Source organism: Schistosoma mansoni, assembly GCF_000237925.1.
Source record: "Schistosoma mansoni, WGS project CABG00000000 data, supercontig 0132, strain Puerto Rico, whole genome shotgun sequence".
In the NCBI taxonomy this organism is placed as follows: domain Eukaryota; kingdom Metazoa; phylum Platyhelminthes; class Trematoda; order Strigeidida; family Schistosomatidae; genus Schistosoma; species Schistosoma mansoni.
Window position 1 is genome coordinate 176,313 of NW_017386037.1, and position 24,502 is coordinate 200,814.

At 34.7% G+C, this 24,502-nt stretch overlaps 1 protein-coding gene across 1 annotated transcript in view; it reads left to right on the forward strand.

Annotated features, from left to right (window-relative positions):
• Positions 1 to 24,502, forward strand: part of Smp_167120 (leishmanolysin-2 (M08 family)) — a gene marked incomplete at both ends in the record, with an annotated part of 44,317 nt that overhangs the window by 9,870 nt on the left and 9,945 nt on the right. The window contains 9 exons of the mRNA XM_018789775.1: positions 353 to 446; positions 2,946 to 3,029; positions 4,651 to 4,727; positions 5,976 to 6,086; positions 8,006 to 8,213; positions 9,113 to 9,172; positions 19,142 to 19,261; positions 20,593 to 20,763; positions 24,291 to 24,358. Coding sequence (XP_018646413.1) covers positions 353 to 446; positions 2,946 to 3,029; positions 4,651 to 4,727; positions 5,976 to 6,086; positions 8,006 to 8,213; positions 9,113 to 9,172; positions 19,142 to 19,261; positions 20,593 to 20,763; positions 24,291 to 24,358 — 993 coding nt within the window. The remainder of the gene's footprint in view (positions 1 to 352; positions 447 to 2,945; positions 3,030 to 4,650; positions 4,728 to 5,975; positions 6,087 to 8,005; positions 8,214 to 9,112; positions 9,173 to 19,141; positions 19,262 to 20,592; positions 20,764 to 24,290; positions 24,359 to 24,502) is intronic.

The window sequence follows — 24,502 nt, forward strand, 5'->3', positions numbered from 1 at the left end:
AGAGTGAACATCAACTCTGAGATGCAGGTACATCCTGTTGACGAGTCACAAATAAGAGGAAACGGGTGTCAAACTGGATTCCATTGCTAGCCTCTATCCATCTTTGCTTACAAAACTAAAGGTTACGTTTAAATTACAATGGCATTAAAACAGAAAAGACTATGACAGTGAATCATACATCAAACGAAAGCTTATGGTTTACTGAATAAATTAGGGTTAGAACTAAATGTTAGTATTTTACAAACTTTGAATTAAGTAAAAGAATGTGTTGCGTTGTGTAAGTTTACTTTGGCAATGCAAATGGAAGGCTAGAATGTAAAATCAAATTTATTATTTGTTTTTTTTCTACAAGCTTAAAACCTGTACAGAACGTAACGTTGAGATGGTTATCAGCTGTTGGTGAATTTCGAGTTACTAGACAAGTACTTAGACTACCAAATATGCTTGTGAGTTATATCATTACTCTATTTTGATATGTTGAGACTTTAATTTTTAAGTTAGAATACAACAGTTATGGAGATAGATGAAACGAATTACTAACCATAATAGTAACAAGCCTTGTAATTTCAAACCATATATTGTTTTTAAAATACATTTTAGAATAATAATGTTTTTCATTTGTTTGGTTAATTAGAAGGGTTTGTTGAACTCACTTGATCTGACATGATCTTGAGGCATTCCATAGAAGGGAGAAACCCCAGCACAATGGCTCCTGGCATTCATTCGCGAGTGCAGGTTCGTGGATACACACTGCTGAGGAGTCTTATAATAGGACGAAATGGCCATCCAGTGTTTCCAGGTTTTTCATGGTGGTCTAGCTTCAATTGACTCATGCTTTCAACTATGAAACATACTAAATCTCCATAAAACCCCTTCTGATAATTCAGAAATTGTCTAATTAAAATCATTTCCCGATACGAACTATAAAAAAAGTTTGTTCTAAATTGTAAAGTTTCGTATCATAGTGTTATTAATATTTAAGATTGCAGTTGAGTTAGCCTTTTTGGAATATATGCATCTTAAATGGCTTATGCGGTATTATCATCGTATCACAAGTAAAAGAATAATTGACTACTGTCTGTTAGTGGCTTTCGAAACTCATGTATCGTCCGCTAGATATCTGGAATCAAATCTAGCTCAGCGGATAACATTTTAATGTTTGGGCGATAGGTACTGATTTTGATTTACAGTGGGAAAATCAACACTGGAATGAATGTACAATCAATTGATGAGTCCTGAATGGGACGAAACGGGGACCTTAAACATTAACACTAGATAAAAACCAACATTATGTAACAATTCCAATGCCTTTAAGTTTGATCCTATGTACTTTACTGCAATAGTTTCTCTTCATTTCGAAACTATATATTTTAAGTAGAGGATATTAATTCAGTAATAAATCATAAGAAGTCCCATTCTATTTTCATTTCTATTCCCCTCAACTCTAAACCTCTTAGCATTCTGCTAGCAGAATTTCCACTTACGACTGGTGTTACACATTAGTCATGTCTATCAACAGAAGTAGCATACACCACTGTATCAGTAGTTTGTAGAAAATCGATACTAAGCTGGATAGCTAAGGTTAAGTACGCGAGAGATGCTGCTGTACTTTGGTCATTAGGAGGAAAATGCTCCATATGCTCAGGGGGTTGCTCCAATAATGTCCAAAGAAGCAGCCTCACCATACACAAGAGAAAAGCAACATCCTCAAATACAACACCAACAAACACAATCTCACTCACTGAACATGCTCTAGAACATGTGAAACATTTCACGTATCTACACACCATCATCGATGAAAAATGGTGGTCCGATACACACCGAATGATGAGGATTGGCAAAGCAAGGATAGCATTCCTACAATTGAAGAATATATGCAACTGTCTCCAAACCAAAATCAAAGTCATAATATTCAATACGAACGTCAAAACTGTCCAATTGTATGGAACTGAAACCTCGAGAACTACTAAAACAATCATCCAAATTAGTACATGTATTTCTAAACAATTGTCTACACAATATACTCAATGAGTGTTGATCAGATAACATCAGCAACAACCTATTGTGGGAGAGAACAAATCAGCAACCAGATGAAGAGGAAATAAGGAAAAGATGTTGGATGTGGATAGGACATATATTGAGGAAATCATCAAACTGCATCACGAAGCAAGCGATAACTTGGAATCGTGAATGGAAACAGAAAAATGGAAGGCCAACAAACACACTGTGTCTGGGACAGGAAATAGATATTGAAAGATGAATGGCAACTGTGAAGAAGTGGAAAGTATTGTTCCGTACAGAGTTGGATATAGAATGCTGATGGGCGTCCTATACTCCTCCATGAGTAGTGACAGGCGTAAGTTAATATAAAAAACATCGTATTTTTGTTGAAAAATCCTACAAACAATCTAGTCGAATACCTCTAACTCGTTCATAAAATTACGTGGAATTGCTTTTCAATGTACTAAGTTTATATGCTTACTTACTTACTTACTTACGCCTGTTGATCCTCGTCGAGGAGCATAGGCCGCTCACCAGCATTTCCCATCCAACTCTGTCCTGGGACTTCCTTTCCAGTTCTTTCCACTTGTTATTCATCCTTTTCATATCTGCTTCTATTTTCCGGCGTAATGTGTTCTTTGGCCTTCCTCTTTTCCACTTCCCTTTCAGATTCCAAGTTAGGGATTGTCTCATGATGCAGTTTGGCGATCTCCTTAACATATGTTCCATACAAATCCAACGTCTTCTCCTTATTTACTCTTCATTTGTAAGCTGGTTTGTTTTCTCCCAAAATAGGTTGTTGCTTATGGTATCTGATCAACACTCATTGAGTATATTGTGTAGACAATTGTTTAGAAATACTTGTACCAATTTGATGAATGTTATAGTAGTACCAATAAATTTAGCTAATGTCTTTTTATATTGTTTTTTTCTATTCATTAAAGAGAGAAGCAAGAAGACATTTTGGATGTAATCAACTTGAGGGAATCGAATTACAGGGCGGTCATCTTAGTCATAGAATCATGGGAGTAAGTAACTTTCTATCATGATTTCATTACATTGTTTGTTTAGAGCATTTTGATTAAATGATGATTTGAATTTAAGTTCCATCCAGTTAATCACAAGCATAGTCTAGAATTAAAACCTAACATCTGGTATCCATGCAGTATTTAAACGGAAAAAACGATCCAGTTTCTGAAAAATTCAGATATATCCGTTTATTCGATACGTTGACAATAAGAAAATTTTGTAGATATTCAATGTTAGGAAGTACAAGAAATACAAGGTTTTTCTGTTTTCGAAAGGAATATCTTTGATGATCTTAAAAACATCATTACAGCAGAATGTTTACCTGACACGTTACAAAATGTAACTTGTCTCATTTTTCCAACATTTCTGATGAAACAATCTGATGTTAAGTGAATATAGGATGAGCAACTTCTCTAATCATCTTATGACTTCAAAGATCTTTTGATGATTTAGAGCATGTGGATGGCATAGCTTTGGTAAAAATGTTGACGAAATGCAGTTTTAAGTTACTTTAGTTGAGGAACGAAGAACATTGGTTCAAGACCACTCTTTGTAAGTGCATAGTCTGACTATAGGGGACAAAGTATTCGACGGTGTCAACTGCTAAAGGTATTCTGGAAGTCTCAATAGCCTTGGCTGTTTGGTGGCCGACAATTTAAGTAAAGATAGTGTGTCAGGATGTGTTACACCCAGATCTTTGCCTACTTGAATAAGATATATCGTTAAAATGTCATTGAAGCAATGAAATTTGTTGATAGTTGTTTGTTATGCTGCATTTCATTTCTTGTTTGTGTCGGATTAGATGGATTTATTGTCTATATCTACTGCAGTAGATTGTTTTGAACTCATTCGTGTAGGTCGTACATTTCGTATAGTTTGCATATCTTTGTAGAAATCTGAAGTTTGCCTTGTGCTCCAGTTTGAGCTTACCGATTCATTTGAATTCAATATGATTGGACAACGATAATGTCACTGAAAAATATAGACAGTGTACCTTGGTTTATCTTCTGTTGATTAGTCTTATTAATACATCGTAGAAATAAGTTGTCGAGAACTAGTAGACTTTAGCTCAGAGAATAAAACTGCATCCAAATCATCCATCTGATCTACGAATCTTCTCCATCATCTCAAAAGTAGGATATATGGCATGCATATTTAATAAACTAATGTGAGGAGGCATGATGTTATTCAAGAAACTGTGGTCAAATAATGGTTGTCAACTCATTGAAACCTACAATACTCTTTAAAGCTCTTTTAAAGACTGACCATATATATTTCTTTTCATGTGTTCTCAGTGTTAACAAATAATTTTAGATATGGAATCCACTGCGACGACATGCGCATAAAGTTAATCATAATTGACTAAGACAATATTTTAACATTGGATCAATGACAGATCGATGTTTACCAAACGATGACTAACTTCAGGTTCTTAGCAGATAACTCTGAGACCCTAAGAAGCATTACAAATCAGAGGGCAAAAGAATATGTCAGAATGCCTAGGACAGCAAAATGAAACATTCACAATGATTACATTTTAACTATCAGTGTGATTTTAAGATGCTAAATGCCATATATATATAATCTTACCGTTCTAACAAACAATTTGTTTTTTTTCAGATTGATCTGATGACACCTACGAAATTCGGTACATATACTGTTTCCAGAATAATGCTGGCTTATTTCAAAGACACAAAGTGAGTTGTGCATAGTTAACTAACATATTTATTAATAGATCAGAAAGGTTTTTTGTGGATATTTCAATATTTTCATGGTTGAAGTCATGAGTCAATTGAATCTAGACCACCATGGAAAACCTGGAAGCAATGTACGGCAGTTTCGTCCTATTATGGGACTTCTCAGCAGTGCGCATCCACGATCGCATTATAATAACTTTAATTCATATTATATTGGTTGTTTGAATCTTCTTATTGGTGTTTAGGACTTCAATTAACCAGTTTCTTAATAGCATACTTGCATCCTGTAAGGATTGACTCGATATTGCCATGTTTGGACAACCAGTAAAATAAAGGGAAAAGTGGATGACTATTTCGGTCTAGTGTGAAACTTTTCAGAAGTGTTCATTTAATGCTCTACCGAATTAGTCCAACGGAATCCACCTATGTTAGAAGTTTGGCAGTTACCAATCAACAGTAAGAGATTAAAGTCTCTTAATGTTACAAATTATCTGAAACTATGAATGTTGATAATTGGGTGTTAATACATTGGTTTGAAGGTAATACGATCACTGTGAATCATTAAGACCCTATTTTCAATCTTTCATGAGATCTTATATTCCAACTACTATGGAGCTTCATATTTGAACGTAAAAGCTGTTCAATGTTTCCTGATTTTTATGAATTATCCAACGAATATCACTGTGAAATATCAAATGTACTATTTACTAAGTCATCACTGACTAATAATTAGTAAAGAAAAGCAAGAAGATTTTGTTAAACAGTTTTAAAGAAAGCAAGAGCGACAAAGTTACCAGGATAAAATGAGCTTATCTCATTTCAAGGTTTCATATTACCTTCATAAAGTCTTGAGATAAGATGAATAGTGTGATTAGAAATGAAAATGAACTGATATTCACGATCAGACAATTAATCATTAGAAAACTATGAAGATGCAATATGAAGCATTTGAGAGGTGAACGGTACTGGGTTCGAATCCCAGAATGAACATCAACTACGAAATGTAGATGCATCCAGCTGATGAGTCCCGAGTAGGACGAAACACACATCCTGGATTCCATTGCTTGCCACTAGCCATTTTAGCTTAAAAAGTGAAATGTTCTTTCTTTTCACTACTTGTAATATTCACAGATAATGATAATTACTACTTACATTTGAAAATAAGTAATAAATAAATAGATGAAATTAAAAACATCTTATCCTTTTAAATTTGATTAATTTCTGATATATTTTACTTTCTTTTTAAAGCTTTTATGATGTCGACTATAGTGTGGCCACTGAATTTAAATGGGGAAAAGGTTTAGGTTGTGATTTTGTGACGAAAAGTTGTTATGAATTTATTAAGAAAAGACAAAGAAGGTAAATTGAAAAAAATAGAAAAATTTATTTTCAGTTTCATACAATTTACTATACTGTATTATAAGCAATTATGGATAGAGGCTAGCAGTGGGATGCAGGATTCGCGTTTCGTCTTATTTGTCACTCGTCAGCTGGATATACCTGTATCTCAGAGTTGTTCATATGTTCAATCTGGGACTCAAACCTAGTAACTTTCGCTTCAAACGCCACCGTGTTATCCACTCAGCTACTGAGTCCTGATAAGCACTTGTAATACGTTCATCTGAGTTTTACAGTGAGTCATTCAGTGGCTGAAAAGTTCGAAGCAAAGTCTGTTATTGTAAAACTTGGTAAAACAGTATCAACTCCATCAAGCAGCATCATGATTATTGATACACCTTGTTGATGAGAGGCAAATAGCATAACGAATAATTCAGGATACGCTATCGACTTCTCTCAACCATTATCTTACAGTAAACAACATTCCTAGAGGTTGAAAGCAGCAATAACAATAACATAAGTCATTAAGATTACTAACGCATTTGGAACTTGTAGATTGTCGTACCAGAAAAATAAAGGCATCTTACTTACTTACTTGATTAGTTACTTACTTACGCTTAATAACATTCAAGAAGGAGCATAAGTCACTTACCAGCATTCTATATCCAACTCTATACCGAACAATACTTTCCATATATTTACACTTGCTATTCATCTTTATAATGTCCGCTTCCGATTACAGATGCATTGTGTTCTTTAACCTTCAACTTTTCCGTTTCCATTCGTGATTCCAAGTTGATGATTACTTCGTGATACAGTTTGATGATCTCCTCAATATATGTCCTATCCACATCCAACATCTTTTCTTTATTTCCTCTTCATCTGGTTGCTGATTTGTTCTCTCCCAAAATAGGTTGTTGCTGATTTTATCTGATCAACACTCATTGAGTATATTGTGTAGACAATTGTTTAGAAATACTTGTACCAATTTGATGATGATTGTATTGGTTCTCGAAGTTTCAGCTCCATAAAATTGAATTTTGTTGACGTTCATATTAAATATTGTGACTTTGATATTAAATTGGAGACAGTTGTTTTGAGTTGCATATGTTGTAGGAATGAGGCTCTCGTTTTGCTAATCTTTATCTTTATGTCTGTATTGGATCCCCCTTTTTCATCGATGATGGTGTCCGGGTGCGTGAAGTTTTCACCTCTTACAGGGTTTCTCCATCTTCTTGTTAGCATGTAGGCCATCCAAATTTACTTCCGCTCTCAAGCTTGATTAAAATAGGAGTATTTGGCAGGGGCTCAGCAACCCTATCAGGTAGAAAACAACCTAACAAAATCTGAGTTGTAGAGTGAACACTTGGATGGAATCCAGTGTAAATATTTGTCTAAGGTAAATTAACGTCCTATTCGAGTGTAAACAAGGAAAATGGACCGTTATAATAGGAAGTCTAAGACTAAGATCAGAGTTTGTGAATTTTCGAGAACTTAACTTTAGCTTTCATACTTTGATCCATTTTTTTTTCAACTTTCGACATTTCATTTAAACCAACGAAAGAATCTCATTGATTTCTGATAAAGAATATCGAAAATATTTTGTAATTAGTAATCCATAATAAAATGTAATAATAAAATGAAATGATTAGTCTGTTTTGAGGGAGTTACTCACTGAAGACAATAGTGAATGGTCACATAATATCATCGATTGGTTGAAGTTTAAACATTAACACTGTTGGATACTGGTTCAGTGTTTTTGGAGGTTCAGCGTTCACGTGAGAGATTGAAAGTCTTAGGTTCGAGTGCTGTGTGCGAGATCGTGGATGCGCGCTGCTGAGTCATCCTATACTAGGATGAAACGGCCGTCCAGTTCTTCTTGGTTTTCTTTAACAAGTCTTTCATTTTAATGTTAATAAAGCTTTGTTTTTTGTTTGTAGACGAGAAGACATCAAACCGTTCTGTAATACTAATAATGAATTAAAATGTATAAAATCTGAAAATGTATTAGGATATTGTCAAGTGTATCAATATAATGTTGAAATGCAACCTCAATTTCAGTTTATGGATAACTTATTTAATGTTAGTGCGGACAAAAGAAAATATTATGGAGGTTTGAATATATTTGACTATTGCCCAGTACTTACTGTAAGTTACTACAGTTTACATATTTAATAATGACGTAAAAATCGTGTCTTCATGTATAAATTTTTATTAAAAGGTAGCTCCAAAACTCTAAAACAACTATTAGAAACATTTCCTACACTTGAAAATTCGGTAATTGTAGTTGTAATTAATAAAATACCAATCTCTATCTACGTTCATTTTAAAATTGACAATATTTTAAGGACAATCAATAAATGATTTAGGATTATCAGAAAGGAGTTTTGTGGAGAGTTTACTATACATAGTTGAGATCATGAGTCAATTGAAGTTAGACCATCATGGAAAACCTGGAAACACTGGACGGCCGTTTCGTCCTATTGTGGGACTCCTCAGCAATGAGCATCCACGAATCCGCACTGACGAGATTCGAACCCAGGACCTACCAGTCTCGAGCCGGAGCCCTTAACCAATCGACTTCGATAAGTATATCCAGGAGCTCTAGTGAGAAGCAGTGACCAGTGGAGTTCAAAACCACGTCTGTTGTGAGATTGGAACTCACTGAAGACAATTGGTGAATGGTTGCTCAACTTCGTGGATCAGTTGAAGTTAGACATTAACACCGTGGGATGCCGGTCAGCTCAGTGGTCTATCGGTTAAGGGCTTCGGCTCGAGACTGGTAGATCCCGAGTTCGAATCTCGTGGGTGCGTGATCGTGGATGTGCATTTCTGAGGAGTCCCATAATAGGACGAAACGGCCGTTCAGTGTTTCCAGGTTTTCCATAGTGGTCTGTCTTCAATTGACTCACGATTTCAACTATGAAAAAAAAATTAGTCAATAACGTATTCATATTTCAAGACTAATTTCATAAACTAAAAAGAAAATTTTGTTTTAATTACCTTGACTGAAACAATATACTCAATTTAAATTTATTTCCTAATAGGTAGCTACCTCTATGGATGATAAGCCATTAACTTGCGAAAGTCAAGCAAATGGAAAACTAGGTTCGTTAATAAAAACATTTTGTTTCTGAGTATGCATATATATATATATATATATATATATATGGATAGAGGGCAAAGGTATTCACACTGAAGTATATCTAGGTCATACTAATGTAATATACGTATTCAAATACCAAAGTTTTCAACATGGACAGCATCATCAATGAACAAGGAAGATCTAATGCACACGTAAAAGCAAAAGAATAGCAAAACGAGAGCCACATTCCTATAACATATGCAACTCAAAACAACAGTCTCCAAACCAATATCAAAGTCACAATATTCAATATGAACGTCAACACTGTCCAACTGTATGAAGCTGAAGCCTCAATAACTATTGTGGTGTTGGTTACTTATATCCACATAAGTAGTATATAATGATACTTGGGCGTGGAATGTATTCGAGTAGAAGATCGATAACGAAAGAACGGCAACGGAACGCAAGAGGTATAAAAATACATGAACAATGAAATCAGAGACGATGGACTGATATTTGCAGAAAGAAGAGTCAAGATTGAGACAATTGATTGGTAGTTTGCAAATAAACTGTTTACTATATGGTTATCAGATTTTAGTGAGATATTCTGTAACGTTGTGCTCAAATACATTCGATTGTCCCCATCCGTGTTCTTGTTCACTACACTACTACAACAATCATCAAATTGGTACAAGTATTTCCAAACAATTGTCTACACAATATACTCAATGAGTGTTGATCAGATAACATCAGCAACAACCTATTTTGGGAGAGAGTAAATAAGCTACCAGATAAAGGGGAAATAAGGAAAGGATGTTGAATGTGGATAGGACATATATTGAGGAGATCATCGAACTGTATCACGAAGTAATCATCAACTTGGAATCATGAATGGAAGCGGAAAAGTGGAAGGCCAACGAACACACTATGTTGGTAATTGTAAGCATAAACGATAAGGCTGGATGACAACTGTGAAGAAGTGGAGAGTATTGTTCCGTATAGAGTTGGATATAGAATGCTGGTAGGTGTTCTATTCTTCTTCTGGAGTGGTAACAGTCGCAAATAAGTAGGTGAACTTAAAAATAAGCTAATAGATATAAATTCTTTGACAAAGGTATATCATTTTCTAAATCGCAATACAAAATAGATGATACGTTTCTTTTGCTTTAAATAAAAACATGCTTAAGTCGACAAAATTAGTTCAACATTCTGTCTCTGACCAGTTTTGACATGGACTACATGATTGTTTGGCCGGACTAAACTTTATGGACGAGTCAATCAGAAGCTTTCGCGGGTTTTCAAGGTCACGGCGCTACCTGATGCATACGTACGACCGGTTTACAGCGGACCCTAGACGTAACATTTCCAACGTGTTAGGAACCGAAAGGTACCAACAATAATAATTTTTAGACCTTATCATGGCTCCAGAAGCCGACTACTATGGAGTCATATGAATGAGTTCCTGTACCGCATGCACTGTGATTTAGAACTTCAGAACCTATATCTGAATTTGAGAAGTTTTTGAGCCATGTAAAAGAACAGTATCCGCTTTAATTTTTTAGTTTTGTATAATATATTTTTACTGTATGCTAACTGTCTTCTGATTGGCTAATATTTCTCAAGGTCATTTAAGATTCGTTCAAAGGTCGTCCATAAAGTTTAGTCTCGCTGATTGTTTTTATCTTATTATTTAGAATAGTTATAAAGTTCGGAAACTTTGACATTCACTAGAGAGTTTGTGACCATATCTTGTTTTATCGGTCTTTACCAAATGGTTACTATAATATATTATTGAAAATGTTATAACTGTTTTTACCAAGTTCTTCACTACCTTGATGTTTTAAAGAATATTACTTACTTACTTACACCTGTTATCCCTTGTCAAGAAACACAGGCCGCACACCAGCATTCTTCATTCAATCCTGTTCTCAACAATCCTTTCCACTTCTTTACAGATATTATTCATCCTTTTCATATCTGCTTCTATTTCCCGGAGTAATGTGTTCTTTGGCTTTTCTATTTTTTCCGCTTCCCTTCCGGGTTTCAAGTTAGGAATTGCCTTTTAATGCACATTGGTTATTTCTGGTATCTGGTTAGTGATAGTTGAGTATTTTACGTAAACAACTATTTATAAATACTTATACCTTAAAGAATATATCTAAGATAAATGAACTAACAGTTTAACTATCTATTAACTAAAGTCTTTATAGTGTATTATTTAAGAGTTTACTGAGAAACGTTGACGAGTTGTGAGAAAGCAGGTTATTATTGTTGATTCATATGTTCTAAGCCCAACAAGTGCTTTCATTAATTATAATGATATTATGTATATATATATATATAATTGTGCAAAAGATTCAAACTACTTTCTGTTCATAATCGTCGTATTTTAGGGTAATTGTCCAGGATCAAGGAGAGACCAAGTGATACAGAAGATGTGATGTACAGATCTAATGTAATATTGATTTATTAACCATTTGTTACTTCATTACATGACTATTCATTGTTGTGTTTATCATTTAAAGTTTTATGTGTATTTTAAATTAAATCTATATAAAATATATTTTGTTTAAAAAGGGTTTATTTAAGCTTTCATATATATATCTGTTACATATAAGTATGAGTGTTGTATCTAGAGCCTCGATTCTTAATTTGCCGCGAACTATTAGACTACTTGAACGATAGAACCCGCAACGTCGCAAAAAGAGAAGACAAAGACTAGTAAGTAGGAAGTTTATTCCCCAAATCAGTGTAAAAATATAGTACAGAAATCTCGTGTATTTATAGTTTTTTGGCTGAATGTAAATCATCATTTCGGTCAACCAATAGGCATATAGGGGTCATGCTAATCCATCCAATGGGGAAGCTACACATCGACATTCTAAAACATTCCCCTAGCAGTGATTGGATGGAATGTCTGTGGCTATTCCTGGGCTTCTTAAGGCTTCCTAGAGTCTACCGACGAGCCGTCCTTACAATGAGGTTATAGAGATTGTTAAGTTTTTGATTAGGATCATGAATCAATAGATGTTGGAACATTGTTGAAAACCTTAAAGCATTGGATGGCTGTCTTTAGACTTAGTATAGGACTCTTCAGCAGTATACATTTACGATCCTGGACACGAGATTCGAACCCAAGACATTCAATCTCGCAGATGAATTCTGTTACATAATTGAAATGATGAAATTGTCGGTTATTTATAAAAACTGTATTGGATTATTAATTAAGTTATAGAATGATGCAAAAATTATATTGTCAAAAGGGATTTTGTAAAGATTTCAGTATATTCATAGTTGAAAGCATAAGTCAATTGAAGCTAGACCACCAAGGAAAACCTGGATATAGATTCAAACCCAGGAGCTACTAGTTTCATGAGGCGAGATCGTGGATGCGCACTGCTGAGAAGTGCCATAATAGGACGAAACGCCCGTCCAGTGCTTACTGGTCTTTCATGACAGACTAACTTCAATTGACTCATGCTTTCAACTATATAAATTATATGTTCATCGTATGGAGAGTTACTAAATTCTTAGTATAAACATATGAATTAGTAAGTGCATTGTCACTTTCAGGGACAATAAACAGTGGAAAGATAATCAATTGATGTAAATATGTCTTGACTGTAAAGTATTATCATGTCACGTTCTTAGTAATTGAAAAATGAAAACATTCTTTTATATTTGCAAAATCGTTACCAGTTTGATAAATGACAACAATTAATCATTATCTTCAAGATGATCGAGGAATACTCCAAGTTTATGAACAATGAAAAGAAACTTAACATTCTCAAACTGAGTAGTGGTAGTTATAATGTACAGAATCAGTGATCTATAGAATGATGTAGTGTTTTCACTTCGAATATGGTGGTGATGAACTCAAGAAGTCATAGTCTCATATTACTAATTAACTTTACCACCGTTGAATGCCGGCTCAGTGGTCTATCGGTTAAGTGCTCTGGCGCAAGACTGGTAGGTCCTGGGTTCGAATCTGGCGAGGCGGGATCGTAGATACGCACTGCTGAAGAGTCCCATAATAGGAAGAAACGGCTGTCCAGTGCACCCAGGTTTTTCATGTTGGTCTAGCTTCAATTGACCCATGATTTCAACTATGAAAATACTGAAATCTCCACAAAATCCCTTCTGAACTAATTAATAAGTCGAATCTTTACGATTTGAGTGAAAAATTGCTTTGCTTAACGTCATTTTCAGCCTCTGCAATCGTCATTTCTTAATTATCGTGTAACAATTGTCAATGCAGAGAGCATAATTATGTATAGGTTTATAGGATCTAACCTACACTTAAGTCCGTTTACATTTTTGTCAAGTCTTTCATTTGAACAATAACAATTTTTCTACATATTGTAGTATTATTATCATGTTTGCGGCCTGTTGGAATATCTGGGCTACTTCTTTCTCACATCTAGTCACTTCAACAAGTCATCCATTTGTTTATTTGTTTTATTACATTATGTCTATTCATCGCATAACCTATTCAAGCGGCATATGAAATGTTTACGTCCTATCACTTTACAGGTACAAAACAGTACTATAAGAAACATCGGGGTGGTTGGCAATATGCATTGAAGGGGATAAACATTAATCAGAAGTCGATTAGTGAACTGCTAAATTCTAACTTTCGATCACTAATTACCAAGGTGGACTATCTTCAGTCCCTACTAAGTCAAAACATATATCGTAATTCATTTAGTATTGTTTGTTTGAATCTTCCCATCCATGTGTTAGGACTGCAACTGGTCAGTCTCTAATTGGCATATGTGCATACTGTGCGTATTGCCTCAATATAGGTACATCCAGCTGACGAGTCCCAAATAGGACGAAACGCGCGTCCTGGATTTCACTGCTAGCCACTATCCATCTCTACTTACCATATATCGTAATTGTTTTGTAATCATAACTAAAGAATCTTGGTTAACTGATTTACAGGACGATTGCTTAGTATCACAACGTGATTCCATTATCTATCGTCAGGACCGATCAAGTAATAAGAAAAGGTGTGGTGGTGGTGTAGATATGTTTGTAAACGTGAACAGATGTCGATGCACTTTATCGACTGTTTGACTTTAAGATTTCATTCAAAATACTTGAATTATGTTTATGTTACAAAAACAACGACGTGATTCCGGAACACACTATCTATTTTCGCTGATGAATTCACTAAGTTTTCTGTTTCTGCCTTCAATGTTTCACTTCCAGTTGTAGTTGATGATTTTAAATCATGTGACTGTTGATTTCTTTAATCATTACATCACCAAAATGTGGTAGATTTTCCCATTCATTTTGATGTTCATTTAAACTTTGTTTTCATTAATGATGTGGGTACATATGTAATTTGTAAACGCGCCCCATTGTCCAGCTCGGATCACTGTATAATGCGTATTCTACCCGAAGTATATGAAAAGTATGGAAACAGTACACTCTTACATCAAACAAAGAAAACCAAATACAGAAATTACTTTGAATAAAATATCCAAATTATGTTCTCCATATTAATTTTTTGTACTTTCAGGAGGTCCTGTAAGGCTTGGAACCAGCTGTTGAGAGTTATCATGAATTCGCTGAGTTTGTTATTGATTGATAATCAGAAGGGGGTATTTTGTGGATATTATAGTAATTTTAATAATTGAGATCATGAATCAATTGAAACTAGACCATCATGAAAAACCTGGAAGCATTGAACGGCTGTTTTGTCTTATTATAAGACACTTCAGCAGTCCATCCAGGCTTTCTAGTGCTACCAAATTTTCCATGATGGTCTAGATTCAATTGATTCATGATCTCAATTATTAAAATTACTATAATATCCACAAAGTACCCCCTTTTGATATACTAAATGAATTTAAAGGATTATCTAAAATCTAAATCATATAATCACCGATATGACCACAATACTCAAAATATATTCCAAATAATAATTTGTAAGCATCATTACAGATTAAGTAGATCATCTTTATCATCATTTATCATATATTACTTATAACAATGAAGACTATACATTGACCTTATATCATACTGGAATTATTCACTTGACCTGACTGATTTTAAGTTGTACAATTTATTGTCCTAATAATCATGAGATAAGGTTAATGATGATTGACTAGATTTATCCATCATCATGAAGTAGAATCATAAAAAAAAGTGATACTTTTCAACAAGTTCAATAAGAACCACTTCTTAATGTTTTTATAATGAAACAGAAGTATGTGTGGGATCTTTTTACTCTAAATGTTTACTATAAATAAACTCCGATCAGAAGTTAGATTTCATAGAGTAGCATGATGAAAATCAGTGTTCTTCTTCTTCTTCTTCTTCCTTTTCTTCTTATTCACCTTGTATTGTTGAATTCATTTGAATCTGCTCGTATATGTAAAGTAGTTAATCATAGAAAACCTGTAAGTTAAATATAGACCTATTCCATTATAGACATATTTCAGAGAGATGGTGTTTATTCACAGAATATTGATAAAAGAATATTGGATAATAGAAATTTAAAAATCAAACTAATATATGATGATAAACTTCAAAGAAGTAAAGCATTCCCAAAAATAAAGGTTGGTTTAAGAATTTACAAGCTAGAATACTTCCTATTTTATTTATGCCTACATTTCAAGCTAGGTTACTTAAATTCATTAAGTATTGTTTGTTTATTGCACAAGCAATTGGCTATCAGGACTCAGTGACCGAGTGGATAATGTGATGACGTTTGATGCGAGGGTACTGGGTTCAAGTCCCAGAGTGAACATCAACTATGAGATGTAGGTACATCCAGATGACGAGTTCCAAATAGGACGAAACGCGCGTCTTTGATTTCACTGCTATCCACTATCCATATTTGCTTACCATGATAGGTTATTTAAATGTTTTATTGTTTTATCAGTATGATTATTTTGTTCATCAATCTATCATAGATGGTTATCGATAGGTCAGCATAAGGTATACTGGTTTTGACTACATGTAGAAACAAATATTAGTTACACCCAATGTTCATAAAGTGTGATTGTGTTTGTTGGTGTTCTCCGTGCTGTGTTTGAGGATGTTGTATGTTGAGGCCTACTGATAGAGAGGTTGTTGGTACACTGACTGTCTTCATCTGCATTTGTTGATGTGTATGGGATAGAAAGGTGAGTTCATTTGTGTTGACCAAATCTTTTGATTGATTTCGAGCTGTTCATTGCATTCCGTGCTTCACCTCAAATATCGAGGTTTTCATAATCTAGTCAACCATCAGAAGAATGAAGAAGGAGGAGAGTAGACAGCCTTGTCTGTCTTCGGCCTTCATTTGGAATGCATCTGTCATCTGTCTTCCATGCACCAATTTGCACTGTAGTCCGTCGTATGAATTCCGGATGATGTTGACGATTTTCCCACGTGCACCATGGTGTCGAAGATTTTTCCATAATGTTCTCCGATCCACACTGTCGAATGCTTCCTCATAGTCTATGGAGTTGATGTACAGTGTCGAGTTTCATTCAATAGATTGTTCAACGATGATCCGTAGTGTCGCAATTCGGTCTGTTCACGACCGACGCTTACAGAATCCGATCTGTTGATCTCGATGTTGGATGTCAAGTGAATGGTCCATCCGGTGTAGCAGCATTCTGTTGAGAACCTTTCATTTTACTTACAATAATGTGATGGTTCTGTAGATCTCATATTTCCTCAAATCTCCTTTCTCTGGTATCGTGTTGATGTGTCTTGCTTTCCAGTCCGTCGGCAGTTGTTCTTCCTCCCAAATCTCTCAGAATAGAGTGTGGAGCATTTTTGTTATTCCTGATGTGTGCGATCTCAGTGCTTGCGGTGATATATTTTCAGGTTGTGTTGCTTTCCCACTCTTCATTTTTCTGATGCTTATCTCGAGTTCTTCGTTCGTCAGTGTAGTGACATCTATAGGAAGGTGAGTGAGTGCTGCTTCGATGTGTGGTGGATTCAATGGAGCTGGTCTCTTCAAGTGTTCCTCAAAGTATTCTACTCATATGTTCCTCTGTTCTTGAATCTCAGTTATTGACCTGCCTTATTTGTTCTTCACCTATGCAGCTTTGTGTATACGGTTTTGAGGGAATATAGTGACGTTCATAACCAATTTGTTGAATGTACATGAACTTTCAAATCTCTCGATATTCTCCTTTCTATCCCTCGATCCATGTTGTTCCATGATATCTTCATATTCAGTGTTGTCTATTCCCACTTTGGGATTTAGGTCTCCCATCAGAAAGGTCAGGTGTTTTGCTGACCATTTCACTATCATTGATCTCAATCTCTCATAGAACTGATGTTTATTGTCATCGTTGCCACCATTGTTGTGTGTATAACAATGGATAATATTCATTATGATTCCCTCCTTCTTTTTCAATAATGCTTTGATGATTCTGGATGCATGACATTCTCATCTCACATTGTTTAGAAATTCCATGTACCTATATTAGTTGTGGCTATGGTTGTTAATAATGCCATCGGCTTCGTGACTTTCGAAGAATCTCGGCTTTCATCATGCTGCGTCATAATTCTTATGAATGAAGATTCTTCAACTCCCAGGATTGATCTTACATGGTTTTATTTATTTATTCCGTTTAGTGTCTTCATAGCAAGATTTCTTTACGGATTAGGGTTGCCAACGTCATTTCCAATCCTCCATTTGTAGACTTATGACCGGGAGTAGTCCTAGAAGAGATACAGGCGAAGTTTTTCACTCTCTGCATTTACATACATTAACTTAAGTCATTTGTCAACGCTATCTTTTTTTTAGTAATTTATTTTTACAAGAATTTCTGTTACCACTGTCTTTCTGTGAAGACTTCTATGCCTATTTTTTATTTCCATCAACAGAAAGCAATTGAGAGTGCTTCCAGTTATTGGGAGAGAACATTGGTTGTTAATGTAACTAAACAAGAAATGTTACTCGTTCGTAGGTAAATTATGAATTATAATTTTTTGTTTAATAAAATCTATCAGAAGGGGTTTTTGTGGAGATTTAGTATTTTCATAGTTGAAAGCGTTAGTCAATTAAATAATAATCATATGCTCACTAGTGATTGACTTCGAGAGGTAAATCCAGGAGTTCTAGTGAGAAGCAGTGGCCACTGGAGTTCAAACCACGTCTGTTGTGAGATAAGAACCCACTGAAGGTAGTTGGTGAACGGTTGCTCAACTTCTTGTATTGGTTGGAGTTAGACATAATCACCATCGGATGCCCGCTCAGTGCTCTATCTTTTAAGTGCTCTGGCACGAGACTGGCATGTCCTGGATTCGAATCTCGCGAGGCGAATTCGTGGGTACGCACTGCTGAGGAGTCCCACAATAGGACGGAGCGGTCGTCCAGTGCTTCCAGGTTTTCTCTGGTGGTCTAGCTTCAATTGACTCATGCTCTCAACTATAATAAAATCTAGTTCAATTTTAGGCTAAAATTTACTTGTAAACATAATACTACTGACTTTACAATATAGCTAACCATACTATTTATTCTGATTTGTATTGTAATTTTATTCATGTCACGTTTTGCATGAACTATTCTCACAATGACAATCTCTAAGTTGATACCTAGACTTATCTACGAATATCATGTTTAAAGTGAATACAATCCTGTTCGCTATGTAGTAATCTTTTATCTCACATATACATCGAGTGTTCATTCAATAAACATTCGATATATCCCACATTTTTACACGTGAAGAAAAGTTTCGATGGAGTTTTGTTCTTTAAGTTGGATGATTTGATAGTGAAGATTTCATTGTCCTTCTGAACGACATTATCTGCACTAACGTCTACAGTCTTCTATCCGAAGTCTTTGCTAATGATGTCGTTCAGAATGACGATAAAAGCTCCACCACTAAACCATCCAGCTCAAAGAACAAAACTCCATTAAAACTGTCCACCTGAGCTACAAAATCATAGCATTAGTTACATTCTTTAAAGCTTTTCTTATTCATATAATTATATTTGTGATTAATCAAATCAGTTTATTTTTTAATTTTTTAGAGGATGTATAAGCTATCGTCTATTAATTCCTGGAAAAGACAAACAAACCTACTGTGATAAAGATGGATGTGAACATAGTGAAGAATGTTACGATACTAAAATTCCTGATGAGTATTTATCTGTAAGTGTTTATGTATCACAATAGATTAATTACTGAGTGGTTATCAATGTCATGTGTGTCAAGTCCTTCTTCGTGCTAATCGAATGTTATCGATCAAGTTGTAATGTTGTCACTAGTCTAAGTGGCTCGACACTGCATGCACTATATTGAGATAAGATGGTGATTGGAGGTAGTCAACAGGAAATCCTGAACCCGGGTTTCGTGCTACTTGGCACTCGTCAGCAAGGTGTACCTTAGATCTTGAGGGAACTGATGCTCTCTGACGGATTTGACCCCGTGTCACTCAGCTTAACAGTCAGAGACGTTACCACTGAGCTATATATATATTGACTTGTGCTATGTAGGAAATTTTTAATAACACTAGAGTTATGTTATTTTATATAAGTTGTTTTTTGTTTTTTTAAAGTCATCTGATGATCTATGAAAATAAGTCAATTTTTTTTATTAACCCTTAAATTACTTATAAATGATAAGTCAAATTTATTGAAAGATTTCTAGATATATGTTTTATTAACCGGAGATTTTGTGGAGATGTTAGTATAGTTGAAATCATGAGTCAATTGAAGCTAGACCGCCATGGATAACCTGGAAACACTGGACGACCATTTCGTCCTATTGTGAGACTCCTCAGCATTGCGCATCCATCATCCCGCCTCTAAGATACTCAGCTGGTCGGTATCCAACGGTGTTAATGTCGAACTTCAATCAATCCACGAAATAGAGCAACCTTCCAGTACTTCCAGTTTTTCCATGGTAGTCTAGCTTCGATTGACTAATGAATGCAACTATAAAATATTATATTTTAACATTTATAAAGCATGAAATTCATGTTTTCAAAAGATTCATCAGAGATAGTTCTAATTTATATTTAAACAAACGAAAAGACAAACTGATCTTAAACAAATATATGATCAATGTAGCAATAAAGAAAAGACTATTAGGAGGTAAATGACAATTGGAAAAAATCTGACGACTTCCACGTTATGTGTTACTTTGATTGAAATAGGAAGATATGGAGTTCTTAATTTCAACTGTAAAGATTTCTCATCTAGAGAAGTTATCAAAAAAAGAACTTTAATGTAAGAATAGGCACCAAATTGAAAAGAATTTTAAGTTTGAAATAAATGTCTGTCACAGCAATAAATCAGTGATGAAAGCTAACCTCATATTGAGTTCCTCTTTGCAAACAGTTTGGTTAGATTAGACAGCTTAGCTTTAATAAGGTAATGATATATAAAGAATATTAATTAATTATTGCACAAATATTACCTGTACATGAAATGCTTGAATATGTTCATATTACGTCATATAACATGTGAACCTATTTTTAGGCATGTTATCAACGCAAATCTAATCAAGATGTGATGGTATTTTCTGAAGGGAAAGGAATAGCTCCAAATGAATTATTAATTCTTGTGAAAAATATACATAATGATACATGTGGTGAAGATGTAATTGCATGGGCTTCATTTTGTGAAAAAGATCCAACCACAGGAAGGCAAGTCATTGACATTTACCACTTACTGTTTTAATGTGTAAGTGTTTTTATCTGTTTTATTTATGTAAAACTTGTGCAACCACAGAATAACGAAAGTCGACCACGTCACCACAAATAGTTAATTCATTTAATTTTGTAGTCTTGATATATGGTCGGAAGAATTCAGATTTTAAGACAACGTCGTTATGTAAAGTTTTATAATAAGTGGCCCTGTTGCATCAAACTCAGATTTGACAAGTTGGAAATGTTAACGTTTTAATGTTGACAATCTCCACATACATCTCTCATCTCATGTTTATTATAAATGTCGAATCTAGAAAACATGTGTTGTAGGTTAATGTTGTATATTATTACTTACTTTTACTTACTTACGCCTGTTACTCCTGATGGAGCATAGTCCGCCGAACAGCATTCGACAACCTACTCTGTCCTTGGCCTTCCTTCCTAGGTCTATCCAGTTTTTGTTAATTCTTCTCATGTCTGTCTGCATTTCTCGACGTATTGTGTTTTTTGGTCTTCCTCTTTTCCTTTGGCCGAGTTATATATGTGTTGTTTACATTTACACTTAACGAGACGAAGTCTGTAAGACATTATTACAATATTTTCACTCAACAGATCTGACTGATCCTTCCAATTGTTTAGACATTTGGATTTCCTTAAAAGTATTTGTTCAAAATGGTATTTAGTAATGAATCTTCTATTACTTCAGCCTAAACTATTGGTTTTACCAAATGATGTCTTGAACAAAGTTTGTTAAATAGAAAACTACTGAAACATTAATGAGCGTTTGGTGTAGGTATAATAATGAACATCCACTTTGCGTATAAGTAACTCTAAAGATAAGTCAACATTTGAGATCAAATTTCACTAACATTACTGTTGGGATGACCCTTCAGTTTTCTCGCAAGCGACATGACAAGCTCATGGGTCATCAAGGAGCATTTTCAACCATCAGCGATTAGTTAGAAGTTATGTGAAGTTATGTTACTAAAATAATGAAAATGGAAAAGTCACATGTGGAGATCCTGATTGGCTGATTTATACACTGCTACTATGTTTAGCAGTATTCTAGAACTTTCGGTAACACTCAAGGACTCTTAAATTACTATAAAATCTTTGTATTTTCTGTACATAAAGGAACCCTGTGGTAAAGTGCTTCCCACACACTTTGTGCCTTTTCTCTGGTCTTCAAGTCGGTATATAGTTCTAGCTCAGGGGTACGGAACTAGCTTAGGGAAGCGAAATAGCGTTCACAATCGGCCAGACGTAACAATTACATGTAATAATGAATCTGTATGAATACATTTTGTAAATAAAATACACACAATTGATATGAATCAGTGACTGGTTATGGGATGAATTCCTGTAGTCCTCATCACAACTCTTGACTGGTGTTTTCAGATGCATCATTAGTAACGATACTGTCCACCAATCAAATTGAACGATATTGTAGTTTATCCTAAGTAGGTTGAAGGTTTGAAATACGGATCAGTGGATTTAAATCCATTGGTGTGAGCAATAAGTACTACTTGCAGTTTCACAGTGTTGATTGTTTAGCTAAACAAGGTAATATGAAAATTATTCTAGCTTGGAATTTGTTTGTTAATTATTTACTACTTAAATGGAAACTAAGTAGTTTGTTTTGATATATACACATGTAGGCCTTTTGTGGGTGTCGTGAACTATTGTGGATTGGAGAAGGATATTCTCACAACAGAGGATGATGATCTAATGTTAACAACTATACATGAATTAGGTCATGTGTTGGTAAGTTTCTGAGTAATATTTGTTCAATGGAATGCATGAACACTTATACTAGGGGATAATACTTTGTTCAGTGTGTTATTAGTATAGATATGAACTAAATTATTTAATTAGTTTATTATTTGTAATTAAAATAACCCATTGTATCATTGAAGGATGTTAGGTTGGTCCAATCGTTTCTTCACTCAAAGTTCAAACTTGAGTTCGTGGATTGCCAATGCTCAGCAGTGCATGAAATATTGATTCGACCCCCCCCCCCCTTCGATCCAGTTTCTTTAACTCTGTAGATTAATTTAAAAGAAGACTTCTTTGAAGCGATGTGTCCATAGTTAATCAAATTCTCCTGTATCCAACTATTAATTGTTTTACATTCTCTTTTTAAGAGCCAAGTCGGATAGTATTCCGAGATTCGTTTGGATAGTGATCGCTTTGTGTGGCCTATGTAACTTGCCCCACATGAGCAAGTAAATTTATAGATACATATTGATGTGGCCCAAAGTAGAAGTTATTCCTTTACACATCTGTGAATGGTAGGCTGGCTTGAGAAAACAATTCGGAGCTTAGCTGACTAGCACGTTTTATCCAACGATTTTGAAATCCATTTATTCAGGAGTTGAGAAGCCGTGTCTCTTTTAAATTCCATGTTCATATATAGAGTTTTCTTCTGTACTATCGATGCTTTTTCATGATGACGTCTAGGTGTTAAGTTGCTGTTGACAAACCTAGGTGGATAATGTTATGTCTTTGACCTAGGCTGTAGCCAATTGTTATGACTTGATCAAGGTCGTCGCTGATTCGTTATGACCTTACGAATTTAACAAGGACGTAATTCGCGTAAATTATCTACCAATACAATACGCCTTCTACGACCTTCACACTGTGACAATGACGTTCGATTAGTATGAGTAATCTAGCGTCCTTATTGGTCCTTATCCGCCTAACCCGTCCACTTGAGTCCAAAACACTAATAGCAGCTGCTGTAATGCGAATCGTTTATTTCAAACATACTTTGTCTATATACCAAACAGGCAGACCACACCACACCATAAAATAGAAAAAAATATTTGTACAAAATCAAGCCAAACGTGGCTGGAAGCGTGGGAGACAGTACTCAATAAACCGAGTATAATTTAGGAACAATAAATCATATAATAATAATCAATAGGTCAAAGTGAAGCTAGTAATAAGATGAATATAGACATAGATAATCCAGTTACTGAATAGTTATACCATAGGAATATAAATAGATTAATAGTCTAATAAGAGGTCCCGTAAGTTATCAGTACTTACTTTTTTCCTAGTATATAACAGATAACCATTTCTGATGAGGGTCTGTCGAAGGTGAAATAGTTCTTCATCTATTGTGTCATTGGAACAGATTCCCTTGATCCTAGAGGACAAAGAGTGAATTAAGTTCCTCTTTCTACTCAATGGGACCCAACTATGTAAATTTGTGTATTGTCCATTCCATCAAGAAAATGAAATTCATGGTTTGTCTCTGCTTCGAAAGTGAATTGAATTGTTATTCTTAAGAACATTTGGGAGTCCATATAGTCTTGGAATAACGAAACCCGATGGTTTGAAATGTTCATAGAGATCACAATTAATAATAAACTCATCTTTCTTCTTCCTTAGAATTTTAATCAGCATCTGTTCCGTCTTTTTCAGTTATGTCCATCATCACACATTAATTCAGTTACTGAATATCTCATATCTTCATTCTGTCAAACTTTTCCATAATGAATTTATTTCTGTTTGTATTTCAAGGGATTCCATCCTGACATCTTTTATTCGTTACCGGATTTAAAACCTGAATTTCGATTACCCAATAAAAAGTAAGCATTTAAGTATATAATAACCAAGGGTTGTTTTGGTCTCCGAATTGTTATATAATTGTATTGTTATTTCAATAACCTGATAGTAATCAAGCTTTAAGAGTTATGTACGAAAACAAAACCAGATGGATCTTATTCGCATGC